At 38.8% G+C, this 25,018-nt stretch overlaps 1 protein-coding gene across 5 annotated transcripts in view; it reads left to right on the top strand.

The window, feature by feature from the left end:
- Positions 1 to 25,018, top strand: part of Ccdc85a (coiled-coil domain containing 85A) — a 186,975-nt gene that overhangs the window by 137,532 nt on the left and 24,425 nt on the right. For 4 of the 5 annotated variants that reach the window (XM_048352887.1, XM_048352888.1, XM_048352884.1 and 1 more), the window contains exon 3: positions 10,491 to 10,567. The exons of the other annotated variant lie outside the window; for it this stretch is intronic. In XM_048352887.1, the coding sequence (XP_048208844.1) occupies positions 10,491 to 10,567 (77 nt within the window). The remainder of the gene's footprint in view (positions 1 to 10,490; positions 10,568 to 25,018) is intronic. 5 annotated transcript variants of the gene reach the window in all.

Raw genomic sequence — 25,018 nt, 5'->3', positions numbered from 1 at the left:
GGAAGTGCAGATGTCTTTTTGATATCTTGGGACCTGTTGTTCAGGATAGATGTCTAGGAGTGGTATGGCTGGGTCATAGGGTAGGTCTTCGTTGAGCTTTTTGAGGAACCTCCATGCTGTTATCCAAAGTGGTTGTACTAATTTGCACTCCTACCAACATTGGAGAAGGGTTCCTCTTTCCCCGCATCCCCTCCAGCATTTGTTGTTGCCTGAGTTCAGAGTATAGGCCATTCTAACTGGAGTGAGGTGGTATCTCAGGTTTGTTTTTATTTGCATTTCCTTTACTGCCAGGGATGTTGAACATTTCCTCATATGCTTCATGGCCATTTTTATCTCTTCTCTTGTGAAGTCTCTCTCTTTTTTTTTTTTTTTTTTGCCAGTCCTGGGGCTTGGACTCAGGGCCTGAGCACTGTCCCTGGCTTCTTTTTGCTCAAGGCTAGCACTCTGCCACTTGAGCCACAGCGCCACTTCTGGCCATTTTCTGTATATTTGGTGCTGGGGAATCAAACCCAGGGCCTCATGTATATGAGGCAGGCACTCTTGCCACTAGGCCATATCCCCAGCCCGTGAAGTCTCTCTTTAGCTCCTTTGCCCATTTCCTAATTGGTTTACTGGGCTTGGAGGGGCTTAGTTTTTTGAGTTCTCTGTAGATGATGGATATTAGGCCTTTGTCTGTTGCTGTGCTGGTAAAGACCCTTTCCCATATCGTTGGCTGTCTTTCTAGTTTGGTGGCTGTGTCCTTATCTGTGCAGAAACTTTTTATTTTGTAGTAGTCCCATTTGTTGAGTCTCTCCCCTATCTGTTGTGCCCCTGGGACTCTATTCAGGAAGTTCCTTCCTGTGCCTATAAGTTCTAGCATCTTTCCTACTCTCTCCTTCAGTAGTTTCAAGGATTCAGGTCTGATGTTGAGGTCCTTGATCCATTTTAAGTTGATCTTGGTGCATGGTGATAGGCTGGGGACTACTTTGAGTTTTCTGCATATGGCTGCCCACTTTTCCCAGCACCAGTAGTTGAAGAGGCTCTGCTTATTCCATTGTATGTCTTTAGCGCCTTTGTCGAATATCAGCTGACTGTAAGAGTGCGGTTTTATTTCTGGGTCTTCAATTCTATTCCATTGGTCTTCAGGTCTGTTTTTATACCAATACCAGGCTGTTTTTGTTATGATGGCTCTGTAATAGAGCTTGAAGTCTGGTATTGTGATACCTCCTGCACTGCTTTGTTTTTGCCTAGAATTGCTTTGGCTATTCTAGGTCTTTTGCTGTTCCATATGAATTTATGGGTTGCTTTCTCTATTTCAGTGAAGAATGTAGCTGGGATCTTGATGGGGATTGCATTGAATTTGTATAACAATTTGGGCAATATGGCCACTTTCACTATATTGATTCTGCCTACCCATGAGCATGGGAGGTCTTTCCATCTCCTTGTGTCTTCTTTCATTTCCCTTTTTAGATTTTTATAGTTCTCATTAAATAGGTCCTTCACGTCTTTACTTGGGTTGATCCCTAGGTAATTGATTCTTTTTTTAGCTATGTAAATGGTATTATTTCCATAATTTCCTTTTCTGCTTGTACATTGCTGGTGTACAGAAAAGCTGCTGACTTTTGTGGATTGATTTTGTATCCTGCTACTTTGCCAAAATGGTTTATTAGGTGTAAGAGTTTGGGGACTGCGTTTTTTGGGTCCTTCAGATATAAGATCATGTCATCTGCGAATAGGGATAGTTTGATTTCTTCCTTGCAGATGTGGATCCCTTTGATGTCCTCCTCTTGCCTTATTGCTATGGCTAGGGATTCCAGCACTATGTTGAAAAGAAGTGGGGAGAGTGGGCATCCTTGTCTTGTTACTGAGTTTAGGAGGAATGATTTTAGTTTCTCCCCATTAAATACGATATTAGCAGTTGGTCTGTTGTATATGGCTTTTATTGTTTTAAGGAATGTTCCATCTATTCCTGTTCTCTCCAGAGCTTTTAATAAGTATGGATGTTGTATTTTGTCAAAGGCTTTTTGGGCATAGACTGAGATAACAGTGTGATTCTTGATTTTAGTTTTGTTGATGTGGTGAATTACATTAATTGATTTACGGATGTTGAACCATCCTTGTGTCTGTGGGATGAAGCCTATTTGGTCATGATGTATAATTTTGTTGATCAGTTTCTGCATCCTGTTAGCTAATATTTTATTGAGGAGCTTTGCGTCTGTGTTCATTAGTGATATTGGTCTGTGGTTCTCTTTTTTTGTTGGTTCTTTGCCTGGTTTGGGGATGAGTATAATATTAGCTTCATAGAATGAGTTTGGGATTTCTCTCTCTTTCTATTTCGTGGAAGAGTTTGAGGAGTATTGGTGTTAGCTCCTCACTAAAGGTTTTATAGAATTTGTTGGTGAATCCATCTGGGCCTGGGTTTTTCTTTGTTGGGAGGTTCTTGATTACCCCCTATATCTCGCTGTAAGTTATTGGTTTATTTAGTTGATTTATTTCTTCTTGGTTCAGTTTGGGCAGTTTATACTTCTCTAAGAATTGATCCATTTCTGTAAAATTATTGTTTTTTACTGAGTAGAGATTCTGGAAATAGTTCCTTATGTTTGTTTGAATATCATGTGTATTTGTTGTAATTATTTCGGTGGAGTCCCTGATTTTACGTATATGAGTCTCTTTTTTTTTTTTGCAAGTCTTGTGAGGGGTCTGTCAATTTTATTTATTTTCTCAAAGAACCAGCTTTTAGTCTTATTTATTTGTTGAATGGTCTTTCTATTTTCAATCAGATTTATCTCTTCTTTGATCTTTGTGATCTCTCTCCTCCTAGTCATTTTAGATTTGATCATTTCTTGTTTCTCCAGTTGTTTTACTTTCATTGTGAGGGTATTCACCTGCTCTGCTTCCATTCTTTTAATGTGAGTGCTGAGGGCAATGATCTTGCCCCTCAGTCCTGCCTTAGTTGTATCCCATAGGATTCTTTGTGATGTATTTTCATTGTTGTTGTGGCTTATGAATTCATTAATTTCATCCTTAATTTGGTCCGTGGCCCAAGTGTTAGATTTCAGTGAGGGTTTTAGCTTCCAAATATTTGTATAGCCTCTGTGGTATCCTTTGTTATTGAGGGTTACCTTGATTCTACTGTGGTCAGATATAATACATGGGATGACGTCAATATTTGCTGAGGTTCTTTGTGTGGGCTATGACATGATCTATTTTGGAGTATGTTCCATGGGCTGCTGAGAAGAATGTGTATTGGGTCTCTGTAGGGTGAAAGAGACTGTACAGATCTATCAGATCCATTTGGGATATGGTGTTACTTAGGTCTTTAGCTCCCTTGCTAATCCTTTGGGTGTTGGATCTGTCTCTTGGAGAGAGTGGAGTATTAAAGTCTCCCACTATGATTGTGTTTGGGTCTATCTTGTTCTGTAGTTCCGTGAGAATTTGCTTGACATATGTAGGGCCTCTTTTGTTCGGTGAGTATAAATTTATCACCGTGATGTCTTGATTTTGGATTTTTCCTTGTATGAAAATGTAGTGCCCTTCTTTGTCTTTTTGAGTTGATTTTAATGAGAAGTCCAGCTTGTCTGAGATCAGGATGGCTACTCCTTCTGTTTTGGTAGGTGCGTTTGCTTGGAAGATCTTGCTCCATCCTTTCATTCGGAGCCTGTTTTTGTCCCTTGCTGTAAGATGGGTCTCTTGAAGACAACAGATGGCAACTTTTTGTTTACGGATCCACTCTGTCAGTCTGCTCCTCTTTATCGGAGAGTTTATACCGTTTATATTCAAAGAGATCAAGGATAAGAATGTTTTTTTCCCTTCCATTTTCCTGTTAGGCTGTTTTTCCTCTCCTTTTTTTTCTTTTCTTTATTGAGCTGCTCTTTCTGTTGAGCTCTGGCTATTGTAGTTTTTTTCTCTTTCTGTCTGGAGGTCCTGTAGGTTTTCTTTTGGGTGGGGTTCCCCTCTTAGAAATTGCTGTAAGGCTGGTATTTTATTCACATACTCCTTTAGATCCTCTTTGCTATGGAAAGATCTGATTTTTCCCTCGAAGGTGAATTCTAGTTTTTCTGGATATCTAATTCTGGGTTGGCAGTTGTTGGCCTGGAGGACTTAGATTGTGTTCTTCCACGCTCTTCGTGTGTTGTAGGTTTGTGTGGAGAGGTCAGCTGTGATCCTGATCCTTTTTCCATTGTAATATAGCTCTTTCTTCATTTTGGCTGCATTCAAAATTTGCTCTTTATTCTTGAGATCTGAAGTCTTGATTATTATGTGCCTGGGCGAGGATTTTCTAGGGTCTGGTCTGCCAGGCGTCCTATAGGCTTCGGTTACTTGGGTGAGGTCCCTTGTGAGATTGGGGAAATTTTCTGCAATAACTCTGTTGAAAATATGTTGTAGCCCTCTGCTCTGGTATTCGGCTCCTTCATCTATTCCAATTATGCACAGATTATATCTCTTGTCTTTGTCCACTAGCTCCTGGATTAGTCTCCTCTGGATTTTAACCATTTCTTGGATTGTGGTAATTTTCTGGTCCTTATAAGCTGCATTGTCATCCAAAAGAGAGATTTGGGATTCAATGTGATCAATTCTTTGTGATGTGGCTTCAAATGTAGAGTTTATGCATGTCAGTGAGCTATTTATGGTTGCCAGATCAGCTCTGATCGTAGAAATTTCTTCCTTTAAAGAGTTGTATTTTAAATCTATTTTTTCGTGCATTTCACTTCTCAGTATGTTAAGGTCTTCTTTAACGGAGGAGTGCACTGTATCCATTTTTGCTTCCATTTCTTTCTTGACTTCCTGAAGGTCCTTGGAGACTTCCATTCTAAACTCCTGGAATTGTTTTCTGAATTCGTTCCTGAGGCTTTCCATCATTTCTGCTATCTTAGCCTCAGTTGTTTTTTTATTCTCCATCTCCTCTTCTGTCATACTACTTTTTGGAGCTGGCGAGTTGGCTTGACCTTTCATGAAATTTGTAATATTTCTTTGTGATTTGTGCATCTGGAGATCTGCACCTGTAGGTGGCGCCCTTGGCTTTGCTTTGTCCTGGTTCCCGCTGTTCCATCAGTGGAGACTTGTTTTTGTCCTGGCTCTGGGTTTGAGTTTGGCTGTTGAACCTTACTGCCCAATGGGTGAGCGTGACTATCTCGGTTGTTGCCGGGGTGGTCACCCTCACTGCACTTGGGGGTGGGTAGGTTCTGTGTCTTTCTCTGCAGGACTGTGCCCTGCCGCTGTGTTGTGCTGACCCTAGTGTGCCCTTGATGGGGGTTTGCGGGTTGCTGATTCAGCGTGGCATGGAGACTTTTCTCTTCTTTGATTCTTTTCCCACTTGGTACTGTGGTCAGAGGAGCTCACCTCTCAGATTGGGAATTGCCGCTGGGAGACGGCTCTCCCACCCATGTGGATTGCTCCTGTTGGAGCAGGTGTTGCTTTTGAAGGGTGGCCCGTCCACCTGTGAAAAGTGCGCCTATCAGAGCAGGCGCTGCTGCTGAGGGGCCCTGCCCACCTGTGCGGAGTGCGCCTATTAGAGTGGGTGTTGCTGCTGAGGGGGAAGCTTGCCCCCTTGTGCGCTCTCGCGGGGGGTTGGGCAGTAGCTCCTCCTGCTGGAGGGCTAGTACTCTGGCCCACCCTTGCCCTCAAGGGGGCACATGCGTGTGCACTCTAGTGCTTCCTTTGGGGACGTGCTGCCCCGAGTTGTTGGAGGGTGCTTGTGCCCTCTGGAGAGTCTTCTGTGGGGGGCAGTATGCATGGACCCCAGCAGGTTCAAGTGTTCGGGCGCGGGTTGGTGCCCACAGACTCTCTGCGCCTCCACTGTGAGGGTGGCATGTGTTTGGGCCCAGGTGTCCCTGCTGGGCTGGTATTGCACACCAGCAAGCCTGTGACTGTTGTTCAAAAAGTCAGCTAGGACCAGGCAGCCTCAGGTGGCGTTCCAAGGCCTACCAGTCCCCGGGCCCCTGCTGGGGTTGGGGGCGGGGCTGGTGCGGCCAGGTTCAGGCTCCCCAGCTGGGGCTTTGGGGGATGCCTGTCTAAGGTGTTTCCCGGTCACTTTGTTGGGCACTGCTCTGCCTCTGCTACCTCCCGTGTCCTTCCAGAGGCTGTAGGGTCTTAGAGCCACCAGATATGGGGCTCCTTTGTTCCCTTGGGGTAGGGAGTGGGAGAGAGGGAGTTCTAGCTTCTTTGTAGGGTTCAGGTCTCTGCTAGAGCTGGTCTACCGTTGCGGGGGGGGGGGGTGTAATGGGCAACTTACTGGTCCTGAATTGTGTGTGTGTCCCACGTTGCTGTGGGCTTTTCTGGGGTGCTGGTGTGTGGCAATCAATCGTTTGGTGGTGGCGGTCCCAGCTGTCCCTGTCGGGCTTTTTCTGTCTGCGCTGCCCGGTTCCCCTGCTGTTGTTGTCTGTTCCCGGACATTCGGTCCTGTGCTGCCGTCTGTCTAGGTCGGTTTGCGCTCTGTCTGGGGTCCGTGGAGCTCCTGCTGTCTGGACTCTGCACTCCTGGCATGACTTTTCGGCTGTTGCTTTTCTGGTCACTGATGGTCTGTGGTCCCGTTTACCGGTGCTGGGTCCCCTTTCCCAGCCTGGCCCTGTTCGGTTCGGGTTCGGCCGGGGGGGGTACCCCGAAGATTTTCCGGCTCCGTGCAGGTTATAGGCTCTTCTTTTTTTGTTCTTTTTTGTTTCCTGTGTTTCTCTGTTGCTTCTGGTTGTTGGGTTTGCTGGACTCTTGATGGGGTGTTGGGTGCTGGAGTTCCCAGCTCACTATTCGGTTGGAGCGAGTTGGGGTGCCTCCGTATTGTGACAGTGCCATCTTCCTCTCCAGGAAAACATCTTGAGAATGCCACTGGACTTTCATATAGATATGGTTCACTTTACCTTGTTTTTCTAATGTCTAATTATCCTTGTGTTTCTTAGGATGGAGAGAGATATAAGTACCTTTGGGGGGTGTTGAAAGCAGATTGCACCCTGGATTACTGTGGTGTGATGTTAGCTTTTCCAGTCCTGCCATTATCATGAGAGGCTATGAGCTTAGAAACATTAATGGGACGTACATACTAGAACATGGCAGTTGAGATTGTAGTCCAAAAAGAGAATTTGTATCTTGAGAAACTTAAGGCCTTTAAAAACTTACCTTTTCTTCTTCCCGGAACAGTATTAATAGAGTGAACTCAAATTTCTCTTACCTTTGCCACCATTTAAAGATAATGTTTTTCTTTTCTGGCAGGCTTGAACTTAAAGCTTCATGTTCTTTTTAAATTTTTTTTTATTTCTTGCAAGTTCTGGGGTTTGCACTTGGGGGCCTGGCACTGTCCCTGAGCTCCTTTTGCTCAAGGCTAACACTCTACCACTTGAATCACAGTGCCACTTGTAATAATTAGTATATGTCCACAATAGTCCCAGCAGATGATCACAACAGCCTTTACATATAACTTTAGGTGTGATCAAAAGCAAATGCTAACAGAGCCCTCCAGGACATAATTCATAGCTAATACTAATGCTGCAGAATCTCCTTAGTGGTTCATGGTCTGTGGCCTTAAAAACACACAAAAAGCATAAGCCAAGATGACCGTGCATTCAACAGGCCTATGTATGGAGCCCCTAGTAACCCAAAATCAGGAAACATACTGCTGCATGAAAACCTTGACTGGAAACTCATCATGCACATGGAATATTTCTTAATCTGGGAAGTGTTTATATAAACATATAAAATGATGCTAATTAAAATGAACTCAAGATACAGAAACAAGGTTTTTTGTTTGTTTTGTAATGTACTGTGCAAAGTTATTTGTTTTCTTTCAGTTTTTTTTTGTTTTGCTTATTTTTTGGTTTATCTCCTGTTCTCACTATTTCTGATTTTGGTACACTGTGTCTTATATATACACTTATCTGATTTGGGGAAGGGAAGGTGAACACAAAATGGTGAGACAGAGGACCGAGGGTGAACCAATGCAATAGCGATACTCAAAAGATGTTGGAAATGAACTTTACAACTTGGTGAGGAGGGGAGTTAGGGAGAAGGGAAACTGGGAGAAAACAAGGAAAGGGGTAACAATGTTTGACAAGAAAAGTACACACTACCTTATGTCTGTAACTGTAACCCCTCTGTACATCCCCTTGACAATAAAGTAAAATAAAAATTTAAAGGTAATTTTACCAATTATTTTAACTGTTTAAAAATGCTATCTCTTGTCAGCCCATATTTTCAATGGATGCTTTGAGATGAAGATTTGGACTTGATCAGTTGTAATTCTGCATTAAAATTGGGAAATAATGTTTTCTAAACTCAAGAATTGACTCCCTTTTAATGAACTGACATCAATAATACTTTAAAAGCTTAAGTACATATGCAGTAGAATCACCAAATATGCAAATGGAAGATTGCAAACAGGGAAATAAAATGATTGAAGATGGTCACTCAATTCATAAATAAGACAATTATGCCATTCAATGGTCTTTTTCAAATATTACCTGAATTTCTCTGCATATAGTCTTTTCTACTATGTTAAGTTTCACAGCCACAGAGACAGAGCAGTATAAGACCAGTAAAGATATGCTGTAGAATGTGAAGAAAGGAGAAAATAATTAATTTTTGTGACTTGAATAGAATATGGTTAAATAATTTTTTCACTTGGATGGTCTTTAGCTAATGACTGTTTTTCCAGAAGAGAAAGCTGGACTTGCAGAACTTTAAATCGGGCAATCTACAGTCAAATCTTGGTTATCTGTAAATCACTTATTCATTTTCCGGTGTAAAATAGATTAATTAAATCAATAATTTTTTTACCTTTGTGTTATATATATATTTCCCCTTTTGGAAAGCAGAGCTTTTCTATTTCATTAAGCTAAAAACATGAAGACATATCTTTAGCAAATACCTTCCACTTCCTTTACTTTATATTTCTTTTTAAATTTAATTTTATTGTCAAGGTGATATACAGAGGGGTTACAGTTACATGTTTAAGGTAGAGAGTACATTTCTTGTCGTACTTGTTACCCTCCCTCGTTTTTCTTACTTTGTATCTTTATCTTTGTATATGAGTAATGGTCAAGATTTATTTCCATTTCCACATGTGTTGTCATTGTATCCTTCTATTAATATTGACAGTGGCTTTCTGAAAATCATTTTGAAAACAGGCATGCTGTGTTTGCAGCAGGAAGGATCTAATTGTTATATTTATGAATTAAAGATTAACATTTCACAAGTAAAATGCAATTAGCTTTTTGATCACCCCTCCTTCCCCTGGATTAAACCCAGGGCCTCTTAACAAATGCTCTACTAGCTTGAACTATTCCCTTAACCCAGCTTGTAGCTTTCAACATTCAAAAAAATCACAAAATAGGAATTGGGCTCATATAAGTACTTTCCAGATTAAGAAATATGCTGTGTGCATGATGAATTTCAAGTCAAGGTTTTCATGCAACAGTAAGTATCTTTCCTGACTTCGGATTTTTAGGGGCTCCATACATTTCTAGGGGCCTGTTGAATGCACTGTCATCTTGGCTTATGCTTTTTTGTGTGTTTCTAAGGCCATAGACCATGAACCTCTAAGGAGATTCTGTGGCATTAGTATTAACTATGGAATTATGTCCTGGAGGGCTTGTGTGTGTGCTTTTAATCACACCTGAAGTATGTTCCTGGATGCTGAATAACTTACAGCTATACTGCTCTCTGGTGCACATGTAGAGTTTCATTTTAGTGAAGGAGAGTTACTCTCAAGTTCTTCCCTCAAAATGAAACACCGTGGTTTTCTATCTGGGACCCTCCTTTTGATAAAGTGTTATCAACTCTTGCTATCAAGAGTTTGGGTACAAAACAGAAACTGGGTTTGGTGCTGATTCTGAGCTTGTAGCATCCATCTGACCCATGAAGAATTGAAAACAAATCAATATCAATTCTGTCAAGAATAGCCTACCCAGAAGTTTGAAAAGAGCAAAACAAACTTGGGTCTCTGTGACACACAAAATTGAGTGATAATTCACCTTACTTTTAACTATGACGTTCTGCTATGGTGAATGATATTGTTAACACCTGGAGATTTCTAAGAACAAACGTTGCTCTTGAAACTTAGACAATTTTTAAAAAATGAAGATAAGAAGGTATTTGATGATTTTGTTTATTCTGTACTTTTAGTAATCCTGGTAATTTATCTTGCTTGTGGATTATATTGCAAAAAAAAAAGCCTGGTTTGTGGGGCAAATAAAAATGCACAAAATGAGAAAAGAGGAGTAACTGTCTTCAAGATGCTTAAAGTTCAAAATGCTCATTGGTGTGAGGAACCCTTCAATTTCATCATCTAGCAGTTTCTCTCATTCTGCTTAATATTCAATTGTTAAAAACTGTTTGCAGGTTTAATAGTTTCTGCTCTTTTTTTCTGGGGAGTCTCTTTCATTCTCTCTCTCTCTCTCTTTCTTTCTTTCTTTTTTTATAACAGACTAATCACTTAGTTCGATTGAATAAATCAAGCCAGAAATATCCTGACAGTGTACTGAACAAGACCTATGTGGATAATGTGAGTTCTTTCTTTTCAATTTTAGAATCAACCTTGTCCTATGTTAGGCAGCTGGAGGCAAGAGTAAGACAGCTGGAAGAAGAAAATCGCATGCTGCCCCAGGTGGGTGACTTCCAGAAGCTCATAGCTAGTCAGTGCCATTGGAGTTTAGCTTTCTTATTTGAAATGTAAAGTCTCAATTACATGTTCTCCTTTCAATGGTAGACATCATTTTGTAAATAGCCATCCATCATGTAGAGTGTGGTAATGTTTCATGATGATCATCCTATTATCCAGATTTCCAATGGGTACACGGGAAGATGTGGGTGTTTGAAATAAGCATGTGAAATAATTTTAAAAGGAGACTGGGAAAATAATGACATTGGATAATACTTCCGCATACATCATGCATGCAGTCAGAAGAGATAAGGAAGGTATTTACTTTAAAAAATGCTACTTTTATGAGCCAGGTAAAGCTGGAGGAACTTGGAAGGTTTCATATTTTAATTAAATTAGTACTTGCTAAAATTCTTTGTGACAGAACTGAGCTCTTTTCGTGCAACAAAGTATTGACAGTAACTGACAGTTTTTACTTTGGGACTTTATTTCTCTTTTTTTCCCTGGTGAATCTAAAGTGGAAGGAACTCTTTCTCTGGGATATTTAATACCTTGTCATATATTTCACTTGCACAATTATTTCTGTAGGATGGTAAATTGGGGAGAATGATGTTTTTGAGATAGTGGTTTTCCAAAAATGTTTTATTAAGGACTTGAACACATCTTCTAATTCTAGGTTAGTTACTATTTATTTTATAAGTTACTAAGGGAAAATTATATCTCAAATAACTAGTAAACAAGTTTAAGACATATTTCAGGGATAGAGGTTTAAACGCTATTGCAATAACTTTTTGCAAATACTTTTTAAGCTCATTTTTTAAAAACTAATTTTGATTATTAATTATTATTTTGGCTACCACGTACTGCATATAAGAAAGACTTTCTCTCCTATCAATTAGCCAACTATTTGCCTAGAACATTCACATATGTTTATCTGTTGTTGAGCTAAAAACAATAAAGAACTTTAAACATCATAAAGCCTGGGAGATACAATATTCCTAAGTTGGAGAGAGATATGTGGGATTGCAGTTTTGTTATTCAATCATGTATTGGGATCTAATTTCTCTACTCTTAAAGCAAAATATGCTATAGAAATTTTTATATTGTGATGTTATTATCCTTGAATTAGTGGAAAAACATAGCTGCAAAATAAATTATCAAGTCTTAAGTATCAAAAAAAGAAATCATGGGATTAATAAAATGATTCTCCTCATTCTTAAATTATTATATGGATGTGTATATATAAACATATGATGAGGAAATAAATTATTTGTGTTATTAAATAGGTTACTAATGCTGAGTTTTCCTTTTTCCTTTTTTCTATTTTTTAAAAATTTCTTTTCTCTTTATGTTGGATTCATGCTCTGACTTTTATAGGACTCTTGATATAAGACAAGGCTATGCCATTTCTTAGACACAGGGAGTGTCAAAGAAAAGAAACAAGAACAAACCCCTAAACAATACACTTAAAAAAAGAGGCCCAACAGATATCAAAAGAACATACTGGATTTTTAAAGATTTGTAGCATTGTAAATATTATCAAAGAAAACCTGAACAGCCCTGAGCTATACTTAAATTATGTATTTAAGAAACAGGGCTGGGGATATAGCCTAGTGGCAAGAGTGCCTGCCTCGGATACACGAGGCCCTAGGTTCGATTCCCCAGCACCACATATACAGAAAACGGCCAGAAGCAGCGCTGTGGCTCAAGTGGCAGAGTGCTAGCCTTGAGCGGGAAGAAGCCAGGGACAGTGCTCAGGCCCTGAGTCCAAGGCCCAGGACTGGCCAAAAAAAAAAAAAAAAAAAAAGAAACAGTACTGCAATGCTTGCAAAGTTAAGACTAGGAGAAATTAAACAATTTATCAAGTTCAACTGATCAATGGTATGCTTTTACACACATTGCTATTTTTTCTGTCAAAATGTTTTGTTGTTGTTGTTGTTTAGTTTTTCCTTCCAGAAATGGCAAGGAAAGATAATGAAATGCCATGATTATATGTATACCATTACAAAAGAGTAAAGATGCTGATATACCATGTTGAATTCTTACTGATATCAGAGATAGTAAAAATGGGAAAGATGTTTTAGACTTAATTAAACATGCATTTATTTTCAATGTATTTTAGTGCAAAAGAAATCCACTGTTTGAAATATGCTACTAGGCATACAGAAACACTGCAATAGGTCTCAATTTTAAAAGAATATTTGCTAAATTTTTTAACAAAGCTAAGAGCAGTGAGAATCATCTAAAGGACATCCACAAGACAGGCTGAGATTTGGGCTGGAGAGCACAAAGTCATGTACAACTTCAGAGATTATTTGTACTATTATGAAGAAGGTCTGATGATTTTTCCCTATAGAGACTATTTCTGAGTGTACAGTATTAGTTACAAGGTCAATTCAGTGCTACATGCTGACATTCTTGAATAAATTAGTCTCAGTATTGGAACACTTGATTTTCAATTATGAGAGATTGTTCACTGTGCCTTGATTAGAAGGGTTTTTTTTTAAATAATCCCAAATCTTTAGAAGTGTGTGCATTTCCCCAGAATACAATTAGCAATTTGAATAGTAAGTATATCAGGTATCTTTATTTAAATATATATCAGGTATCTTTTGTGGCCAGTTCTAGGTTCTCTGCTGGTTAGACTTTAGATAAATCATTTAAAGCCATGTTTGAGGAAGATGTCTCCTCTCAGAATCCTCACATTGTGCATAATGATGAGAAAGTCATAACCTTGCCTTAGCAACAGACGTGTTTAAAAATAACCAAGTTGGAATGGTGTTTCTTTCTGGTCAGGGGAAGATTTTTCAATTGTAGATGTTCTTCTCATTTCCCAGGTGTTTGCTGTCTTATATCACTCCGAACAGTGGTTATGGTTGGGCCGATTCTCCCCAGGAATAAGAGGAAGTATGGTGGGATTTCAGTGCCTCAGGAATAAGAGGAAGTGTGGTGGGATTTCAGTGCCCCAGGAATAAGAGGAAGTGTGGGGGGATTTCAGTACCCAGGATTAGGAGGAAGTGTGGTGGGATTTCAATGTCCCTGGATGGCCAAGGCATTTCTGGTCTTCTACCACCATGTCCACTGTGTTTTCAATCCATTGTGTGGGCATATTTCAGTGGTATCCCACAGTAAGACCAGTTTTTTTATTTTTAGAAAATGTAATATTATTGGCTTGGCATTTTATTTCACAATAAATATCTCTTTTAAAAGTTGGTTAAAAATAATAGAAATCTCCTTCCTTAGGGAAATAAACAAATGTGAACTTTTTTAAACTGCCTTTAAAAATATTTCAGAGGTAGCATATAATTCCACTGACTATAATGCTCATACTGGTCTGTTTCACTACACAAATACTTGAGGTGATGTGTTTTGCACTCCAAATGAAGATTGCATGTTATCTCAATACAGGTAACTGCTATCTAGGAAGTGCTATCAACTTTGATTCTAAAAATACAGGAGCACTGACAATAAGAAGTGCCATTTATAAATAGCAGACCCTAAATGGTATAACATTTTTGTTCCAAGAAATTTTATATTAAAAGAAGAAGGATATACTTGCTTTTATATGCTTAAGTATAAACACAACCTTTTTCTGGATGCAGAGTTACAGATTTTTCAGAGCTGATCAGATTCTTATAGCTCTCATAGGACAACCCGTTTTTCAGAGGTTGGGGTATTAAAGTGGTCAACAGCTAACTAAGGATGAACTCAGGCCAAGATGTAGCCTCAGCTGATATTCTTTCTAGCATTATGCACAGTGTCTTCTGTAACCACTTAACACCATTAATGCAATTCAGTGTACTAACCTAACAAAGCTATTTTTTTAACTTGTCAAATTCATTTCTTCCAACATTTATCTTAAATATATGTGGTAATCTAAGATTTGTTAATCATTTATTCTGTTCCTGCCTAATACTGGACTTATTTTTCATTTGTAATGGATACCATTGCTGTTTTTCTTAAAGTAATGTTGTCTGTTACAAATGATAGGACCATGTTCTTCCTTCCTGACACCTTCCAAAAATTACTTAAGTATCATAAAGTTATCTTGCACACTCACAAATATTCACATCTGCATGGAAAATTCATGTGTAACAGAACGTGGTCATAGGGGCCTTTCTATTCAAAGTGTGCTTTCTGTTCAGCAGAGCATTTCATAGTGAAATTTAAAGATTGAGATGTGATTGGTTAGCCCACAAACAAAGCCTTGATTAGATCGCTCTGCTCATTGCATTGTGCTTTGCTTGATGGTCGCAGCGATTTATTAATCCAGGCATAGCTAATGTTTACATACTGTACCTGCAGTGAAGAATTCTAGTTAATTTTTTAAAGTTCTTTAAATTTTGGATGATGTATTATTATGAAAAAATGATGCTCTCCTTTGAAGACTTTTGTTACTATTCAGATATATGCCTGAAGTAAGTCAGTAATCATGCTTAAACTCTTCTATCTATTCCATATGGACTTCTGATTTGGCATCATGAACAGGGCTGGAGACATGAAGCAAACAGTTTGCTGCTGGTCCAGAGTCAATTAAGAACATTTGTTAACAGTCCTACTGGGAAATCTGTTCCCTTTGATCAAATGCTCCAGCAGGCATATTTGCTTGGCAAGCAGTATATGTGCTTCCCACCTTGGAGGCCCTTCCTGAAACACACCACCCACCCCAGAGGCCAATATTTGAGGGCTGCTTTACAATCAGTAAAGGCTGGGAACTGCAGGTGTCGTATGCCTGCACCTGCCCGTGTGCAGGGCTTCAGAAGACCCGTTTGAAAGGCACAGCAACTGGGATCTCCACCGAGTGGGCCCCTTTCAGCAAGTGTTGCTATTTCTGTGCTGTTAGCACACACAGAAAGAGGCTAATTTTAGGAATGGAAATGAAAAATCTCCCTCTCATGTAATTTGATTACAATGGGGTCTTTCAATCCCTTGTGAAGGAGGCAGAGCTGTTTCCAGAGCAGTTTTCTGAACAAAGGAAAAGAACCTGTCACAGTTGCCAGAAGTGCAGAGAAGGGTGCACAGGAGCTGAGGAAATGGCGCCTCTCACTTCCATGGCAACACAGCCAGGTCCAGTCACATCTCTGAAACCCTCCCTCACCTCAGTGCTGATGACGCCCATGTCACCTGCCTGCAGGCCAGGATGGGAGGATTCCTTCCCGCTCTGCACTTTCCTCTTTTCTGCAGAGAAGATATTTAGTCACTGTTTTTTGCCTTTTTCTCCATTGCACATCTTCTGACTATGTTTTGCCAATATGTTTTGTGTCTTGCAGGGCTATAAACACATGGCTCTTTTACAGGGAGAACTGCTTTGGAAAAAGACAAATCAGCAACTCTTGGACACAAAGCAGTCACAGAGTAAGGCTGCCCAGGATACTTAAAGCAAGTGTGGTATTCTTCAATTGTGATTTGTGTGGAGATTTCCACCCTGGCATCCTAAAGAGTAGTTTATACATGAGTGCCTTTGTCCCCCTCATGTAGAGAAACCCTAATTATGTTACAAAGCCTGGCTAGAATCTGGATACTACTGATAGGAAAAATAGAGAAACCCATTAAAGATTGATGGCTCCTGGAGTCAAATTTGGGGAAAATAGGCCCCACTAGTGCAATAGTGCTTGTGAACAATTCATATATTCAGGAAAATGAAAGGTTTAATAGTTCAGTAGAGCTTTAAAGGGTCAGAGGGGTGCTCTGTAAGTGATGGGGTTATATTAGAATAGAAGACAGAAGCAGATATAATGAATGAATTGTGGGGGGAGAACTCATGCTAGAAAATCTAAATTGATGGAAACCCGATTAGGGGAGAAGTTTATCTGTTGAAGAAAATACAAGGAAGAAAATTGATAGGAAAATTTGTCTAGAATAATACAAGGTCTTACCCATACTACCCTCCCTTTTCTTAGTTTTGTAGGATATACATTGAATTCTTGACTGCATCCCCCCTTCTACACAGAAACTTAGACAATGATATAAGCAGTATCTATATAATTTAGCCACAACCTTACTACGTATGGTAAATGCAATCTAGGCAGGTATCTATACTTTTTAACAAAATAGTTGTAAGTATATCCATTTCTAAGGGATTTGAGACTTCCTTAAAAAAATGTTATAATGTGAAACATGATCAGAAATCTAAAAGTCATAGTGAGAAAGCTGACCCTGTTAGCAAACAAATGACTCAAAGAGGTAGACATGCTAGAAAGAAGAGAGTGCAGGATTTATAGGAACTACATCTAGGCTTCTATCTGTCCTTAATTAGCTGTTAGACCAAGAGGATATTCCTAATTTCTTTGTGCCTGTATGCCTTATCTATGAATGTGGGTTGTCTCAGCTCTGAAATTCAGTGGTTCTTTATCAGAATCTGTGTCTCTGTATAAGGTATATGTGGAGCAGTTTCACGCTAAAAATTACTCTCAAAATTAAAACTTTTCACTAAACAGAGTTTTTTATTTACAAATAAATGCCTTTTTCGGTTAATGTAGGTTATTTGATTCAATGAGCTTAAAGTTAATAAATTTCTTCAGATAGCTATTAAATCAACTTAAACAGCCCTAGCTGTGTATGTTTGAGTCACTGTCACATCATGTACACCTGTGGTGGGTTGAGAGGATACTCTGAGCAATGTTGGTTTATATGTATTCGAGGGATACTATCTAGTTAATGCTTTTTTTTCATTATATAAAATGAACATAATACTAATTTCCCCTGACAATGTGTTTCCCCTGTCAGGTTTAAAATAAAAAAGTGATTGATAAATAGTTATAGATACTATCTATGTCCAAAGTCCCTGCTTTTTGTTCATATCTCTATGCGATTCCTTCTAGCCTTGAATATCCTGATCCTAAGTATATTAAAGGCCTAATTTTATATCTTATACTCTTGCAAATTATGAAATTCTAGAATGCAGGTTTCTTATTTAAGAAGAGAAATTAAATATGGCATTTAAGATGAGTGAGTTGAATACATACAATGATGAGAGGAAGCCACAGGAAGAGCAGAAAGACTCTCCTCCCAACCCCCAGGGCAGGCTAGCCCCAGTAGGTACTCTTTATTGGGTATCCTATGTGGACCATTGCACTGTACTTTAAAAATAGTTTGTTGGTTTTTTTTTTTGTTTTGTTTTGGCCAGTCCTTGGGCCTTGGACTCAGGGCCTGAGCACTGTCCCTGGCTTCTTTTTGCTCAAGGCTAGCACTCTGCCACTTGAGCCACAGCACCCCTTCTGGCCGTTTTCTATATATGTGGTGCTGGGGAATTGAACCCAGGGCTTCACGTATACAAGGCAAGCTCTTGCCACTAGGCCATATCCCCAGCCCTAAAAATAGTTTGTTAATGCAACGTTTCAAAGAGAGTTTAAAAAATATGGACATTCTTCTTATATTTTAGGACACACACTCTTCTTTATGAAGTACCATTGTTTGAAAAGAAAATAGCTTTAAAAGTTTGGTATGAATTCTAGTGTATTTTCTTGTGCAATCCTAAACAAAGTGTTTAGGTGAATGTTTTACAAAGATAACACTTAGAAATATTTTAAAAGTAGTAATAAATGCGTCATTTCACAGAGGGAATTTTTAACAGTAACAGACTAGGAAGTGCAAGGAAATTAACTTTTACCTACTTTATACTTAAACAATAGTATTCTTTACTTAATAATGCAAATAATTCCTAGAAATTCAATTCCAATATAAGCCAAAATAAAATACTATGCAAAACAGATGACAGAAATGGGAAATATTACACTTTAGTTTTATGCAGTGTAGCTAGACAGAAGAGAATAATAGACAAGAACTTGAATATAAATCTAAGCCAGCTGAGCTGTGTTACTTATAGAGAAACAACATGCAGATGAACAAAATTTTTTTTCAAAGAATCTCTTGATTTATTACATTTATTCTGTAGACCAGAGCATTTGAAATAGCCTACAAGCAATGCATGGGATGGATGGGCCTTTCTTTAGGTTTATTTTGTTGAGATATTGAAATAACTAGTAGTTATACACTGGGGAAATGATCACTTTTACAGTATATAATATGTTCTTATGTAATATCTTTTAGATTTGTCATGGAGCCTGTATAATCTGTTACCATGATAAAATAGACCACTAATTAAAGTATGCTTAGGGAAACAGGATGCAGAGAGAATATTAAACAAGTGGCAAAATTAACTTACTTGATTTACCTATTGAGGGCCTTCAGTTGTAGCTTGCTAAGTAGCTATTGGTGGAAGAGTTAGGGGTTATTTTGAATTTACCTTACAAAGTGTACAAAGTAGAATAGGCATTTGAAGGTTTTGGAAGAACTACTCACCTCTTGAGCAATGCCACTGAATAGTAGACTGTGTTTGTGTTCTCCTCAGGCCGTGGTCAACCCAAATTGGGGTCCCAGAGATGGTATCTGGGTCCTCCAGTGGATCAGCCCTTGTGAACTTATGTTTTGGGGCTCCTCCTTAAACCTAGTCTTGTGGGTTTCTAAGCTTTGCTGTCCCTGGACCTGACTTTGGTTGTAGGCTTTTACAGCGATGTTCTGGCCATTGGCCTGCCTCCTGCAGTTGCAGCTCCCCAGTGCTCCCAGAGAGCAGCTCCCTTGCCTTCGCTGGGTTTCTCAGTGTTACAGAGCCCAAATCCATACACAGTGTAAATGCAGAAAACAGATACAAAGTAATAATTATCAACCAAGTGACAATCTTTTCAAAAATGTTCCTGCCTTTGAATTCATTCCATTATCCTTCGTTGATAGCAGTCTACTTGGTTAATTATCCCATGGAGAACTCTGTCCCCAAACTTCACAATATTGTACAAATATCAGTTCACCTCAGTTATTTGTTTAGTTAAGAGTGGCCAAGTTCAAGGGCTGGAACTTTAATATTCTATGAATTCAGTGGAAAGACCTCCCAGTTTCCCTTCTATAAAAAAAAGGAGATGCTGAATAGAAACATCTAAATAATGAAGCTCTCTTTCAAAATTTGTATCATTTTAAGATTTTTTAATGTTCAAATGAAATGAGTATTAGTGGCTCACACCTGTAATCCTAGCTACTCAAGGGGCTGAGATTTGAGCATTGGGTTTTGAAGCTATCCCCAACAGGAAAGTCTTTGAGACTCATTTCCAATTAACCTCCAAAACACCAGAAGTAGAGCTGTGGCTTAAGTGGAAGAGTGCTAGCCTTGAGCAGAAAAGCTCAGGGAAGCCAGGTGTTGGTGGTTCACACCTGTAATCCTAGCTACTCAGGAAGCTGAGAGCTGAGGATTGTGGTTTGAAGCCAGCTTCCATGAGACTCTTATCTCCAATAAATTACTTAGAAAAAGCTGGAAATGGCGCTATGGCTCAAGTGGTAGAGCGCTAGAAGCTCAAGGACAGTGCCCCTGAGTTCAAGCCCCAGGACAGGAAAAAAGAAGAAAGGAAGAAAGAAAAAAAAAAAAAAAAGCTCAGAGACAGTGCCCCATGACTAGCACAGAATAATGCAAAACAACCAAAAAAAAAAAAAAAAACCAAAACGGGGGGGTCGTATAATAAACCATATAAAGGAGACAAATAACTTACATTCTCACTGAAAACACATGGTCATCATTTTTGTTAGTTTTACTTATCTACTTGATTCTTATCAGTTATACTGGGGAAAGGATTGGTCAGAGAACTGTGCAGATTACAGAAGGAATATAATTCAAATGAAGTAGAGCAAATACAAGATTAAAACATGTCTTCTTATAACCTAAAATGCCCCTCATTTGCTACAGAACAACATTCTAGGCAGGAATTCTAGTGTTTGACAGATAACAAATAACTAATAAACTTAAGACCAGATGGGAGCCATTTTGGACTGATATAAAAGCTGGCTCTGAGATAGAAGGCTCTTTAATAGCCAAGATATATCAGCCGCTTTGGCACCCAAGGCAGGTGTATCTTAATGTCAAAGAGAGATAATTTTTTTCATTTAAACATTTTCATATGCTAGTAAACTTAATATCCATAACTATAAAAATCTCCTAAGTGGAAAACATAAAATGCACACTCAAAAATAAATCATGATCCAGTAAATCTGATTAAATTGGGTGGAATGATAGGCGCTTATCCTTTTGGGTGCTTTACAAGTATCAAGCGCCAAAAATTAACAGAAGTTGCAGTTGGAATTTGGATGGTAAGCATTTTAAACAAAGGGTTGGGAGTTTGGCAATGTGTTTTGAAATGTGTTACGTTGTTTGAAACAAGTCCCTCTCTGATTGTCATACATGATTTCTTAACCAGTAAAACTTCCTAGCTTTTGTCAGTAGGTTGTACCAGGGTTAAGGTAGCTGGTGAGGGCTGCTCAGGATCTTGGTTGATTGGAATGGACCTTGCAGATGTCTGCTTAAGGCTGTGCCTCCTAAACAGCCAGTTGTGAAGAAGTTGGCTCATTAGGCTTTATGGGAATTGGTTTTTATTGGAGAAGATTTCTTAGTTAGAGAAATCAGTTGTATTACACTTTTGACATTTATAGATGAGGTAGAAAAGGGTATGAGAGTGTAAAGGCTGCTAGTCCTCAAGTGTTTCTCACTTCAACCTGGATTCTGATCAGGATCTTAATAGTGATAGAATTCATCAGAATCATGAATTGTGAAATAGGACTTTTTTCAGTTAGAGTTTCCTGTTGGTTTCTCAAGGCTATCAATGATGCCATATTGGTTTATTTAAGTCAAAAAGACTGTAGATATGAGTCAGGCATCTGTGACTCCCACCTTAATCCTAACTACTCAGGAGGCTGAGATCTGAGGATCATAGTTTGAAACCAGTCTAGGCAGGAAAGTCCTTCAGATTCTTATTTCTAATAAACCACCAAAAGGCCAGAAATGGAGCTGTGGCGCAAGTGGTAGAGTGTTCAATGGGCCTTAGAGTTCAAAAGGACATAGCATTCAGTTTCTTTAATTTTCATGGGATGGACCTTTCTTTTGTGAGGAACAGAGTTTGGTTCATGGCCTCCCGGTGTTTTAGAAGAATCTGCAGCTTCTGAGAGAAGTCTATGTCCCATTCACAGGGTGCGTAGGATGAAGTCAGTGGAGTCACTCGTTTCACCTTGAGCATTTTTGTCTCTGTCTCAAACACTAACCATAACCAGAGTACCAGGATACTGGCCCAGACTCAAGTCTGTATCAATGGTGATTTCCAGTTTGAACGTGGCACCTGTGATTATACCTATTATGCATGTAGAAGAGTGTTCATTAGTGGTTAGAAGCAAGGTTTATGTTGATACTTTCTTTTACCACAAGTCTCCTATTCTCCCTATTTTGTTCAAATACATCACGTGTCAAGTTTGTTTCTTTTGAAGCAAGATGTCTATGAAGGCAGTATATCCACCACCATCTCTCTCACCACCGTCATCACCAAAACTGACTCCTTGGTGTAGTATCATTGTGGTCTGAATTGAGAGTTAGCTAAGAAATCTGGTTTAGTTTCTTGTCCATCTGTTTTGATATTCATTGTGAAATTCCATTGCTCTAATAATAATTGATCTAGAATGATAAGATCACATTCTCTTAGCAGCCTTAAAGACAGTGCTAGTCCCCAAATTAACTTGTTAGTTGTCTTCCTGTCACTTACCTTGTGGTTCAGTTGCAGCTCCTCTTTAAGACTCTTGCTTCCTTCTTCAAAAACTCCCGGAGTAGTCAAGTGCCAGTGTCTCACACTTAGAATTCTATCTACTTTGTAGGCCGAGATCTGAGCATCTGAGTTCAAAGACAGCCTAGGCAAATAAATCTGAGAGATCCTTATCTCCAATTAACCAGCAAAAAGCTGGAAATATATGTGTGTCTCAAGTGGTAGAGCACCAGCCTTGAGTAAAAAAGTCAAGCAATAACTTGAGGTACTGAGTTCAAGCCCTAGTACTGGCACCTGCGTGTGCACGCACCCCCCCACCCCCAACCCCAACAACAGTAAAAACAACAAATAAAGTTTGTAGATCATAGTAATGTCTTCATTCGCCCTAGAATGTTGACTAACATTTTAGGAGAGTTCTCAACAGTGAATAGTCTCAGACTTGGTGGTAGGTTGCCATTGTACCATAGGAACAGCATGTTGTGATCAAACTCATGTTTTCTTCTGTGGCATGAGAACAGCAAACAAAAACTACAGAAAGTATATAAATGAATGTATGTGGTATTTTGAATAAAATTTTATTTACAAAAGAGAGTAGCATAGATTTTACTCTGGCAGTGGTTAACTGACTTTGCCATTTAATTTGAAAACTATAATCATTTATTTACCAGTTACTCTTGTTACCTCTTACTGTCTTAAAAGAAAAAAAGGTGGTCTCTATACTACTTAAATTTTCATCTGTTCATAAAGACAGCTATGTATGAATACTCTTCTCAGTAAATGTTTGCTATTTTTTATTACTCTAAATATCTTTGTCCTCTGTCTTTGAACCTACCTAAGTTATCAGTATTACATCTGAAATATCTGGTGATTGAACCAGAGAGGTACTAGTATTAAGAGATAAGGCCTTTATACTTAGGAAACCATTATCTTTAGAAGTAAAATGTTTTAGAGATCAAGGAGGTTGTATTTTACTTGAAAAGGCAAAACTATTTTATATGGAGGAAGAAGTTATTATGGTTCTATTGCATAGGAAGTTCTCTGAAATATATCTATGGAGACACCATAGCTAGATTTCAGTGAGTAACTGATTTTATTAAATTCATGTTCTGGCCATTCTTGCATGTCTTAGAGAGATTGGTAGGAAAATAACATGGGACAGACTAATTTTTAAGATATTACATGGTAGCAGCTTAGAAAGACCATGAATTTTTATGTAGTCCTTCATAGACAAGTGAAACACTAAATCCACACTTATGAATGAATAAGGAAAACCATTCTGGCTAAAGAGGAATTCTGAAATCACTTAATGTCCCATTTTCCCTAGGCAAAAGCATTTTATGAAAGAATGAGAAATTGTCAGACCACGAGTTGGTAGAAGTGCCTTTTCAGCATAATTCTGCATTTTCATGTCATTTATAATAACATTCCCTTCTCCAGTGACCTTTCATAACTATGCTTTATTTACTTGATTTTTTACAATGGAGTTGTTATTTAACAAGGCAGTTCATGAGTACAATATATCTTGATCAATGCTACTTCTTTCAACATTCTCACCCATCCCTTCCCTCACCATCCCTAACATAGAGAATCCAAAGATTTAAAGGTAGATGATGAGAGAGGAGCAAGTGACATAGACAGGAAGGTGAAATTCATTTTGCTTTTCTTTATTCTCTCAGAATTATGAACTGTTTGGGGACTTACATTACATAAGGAACAAACTCTTCAGAGTTGTTTTATGTTTTATCGTGTTCTAAGTTTTTGTTGAATCATCTTTTGCACTTACATACTGTGAACCAGAAAATTTCATTTCCATAGTTATTTTTATATAAAGGTAGAATGCAAATAAACATTGTTGTTTTGTTTTTGCCAATACTGGAACTTGATCTCTAGGATCTAGGTGCTGTCCCTTCAAGTCTGGCACTCTACCACTTGAGCCACAGCTCCACTTCTGGCTTTTTGGTGGTTGAGATAAGAGTCTCACAGACTTTCCTGCACAGGCTGGCTTTGATCCAGTATCCTCAGATCTCAGCCACATGAATAGCTATGAATACAGGCATGAGCCATTGGTGTCCAGCAAAGATAGATTGTGTGTGTGTGTGTGTGTCTGTGTGTGTATCTGTGTCTGTGTGTCTGTGTTGGTACTGGGTTTTGAACTCAGGGCCTCATACTTGCTTGGCTTTTTCTTCTGAAGGTTAGTACTCTGCCATTTGAGCCACATCTCCATCTCCCAAATTAACACTTTTGAAATCACTTTCTTCTGAATGAGTGGTATTTGTGATGATAAGAATCAATGCTACTACTTTTATGCTTAAATGATGTTCTTACTATTGGCACAGTCAATTTTTTTGTCTGTTGGTAAGAGAAAGTAAGCAGAGGTTATACTGCACATCGTTATGGTCTAGATGTGTCTAGAAAAATTTGGAATCTCTTAATTTTTATAAATCTTTAAACATAAGGTCATTGTTAATGTTCTGGATAGAGGTTTCAACAGATGGCACCAGTGACACTTCAGTCTAACAAACAGCTTTACTTATTTGTGTTACTGATAATTATCCTAGAAAAATAGTTGACTTGACATTCTGCCTCTCCCTTGACCTGTCTTGTGAACTGGCATTACCATTTTGTTGTGTGAGCTTTATAAAGTACTAAACATATTATATAGACTTTACCATACTCTTTGCCAAAACCAGAGCAACAAACACCACCTTCCTGTGTAATATTTCTTACTCAAGTCCAACAAGTATTCATTCTTAATAACTGTTTAGTTTCTGGGGCTCCAGCTCTGAACATGTGTTCTATTGGGGGCTGATGGCATGCTGAAGTGTTTAAGTCAAGTATTAATAACTTGTGCTCTGCAACTCCAATGTAGATTTAATTAGCATTACTTATTTTTCTC

The sequence above is a fragment of the Perognathus longimembris genome, chromosome 8 (genome assembly GCF_023159225.1).
Source record: "Perognathus longimembris pacificus isolate PPM17 chromosome 8, ASM2315922v1, whole genome shotgun sequence".
In the NCBI taxonomy this organism is placed as follows: domain Eukaryota; kingdom Metazoa; phylum Chordata; class Mammalia; order Rodentia; family Heteromyidae; genus Perognathus; species Perognathus longimembris.
This window is presented reverse-complemented; position numbering and strand designations above follow the sequence as displayed.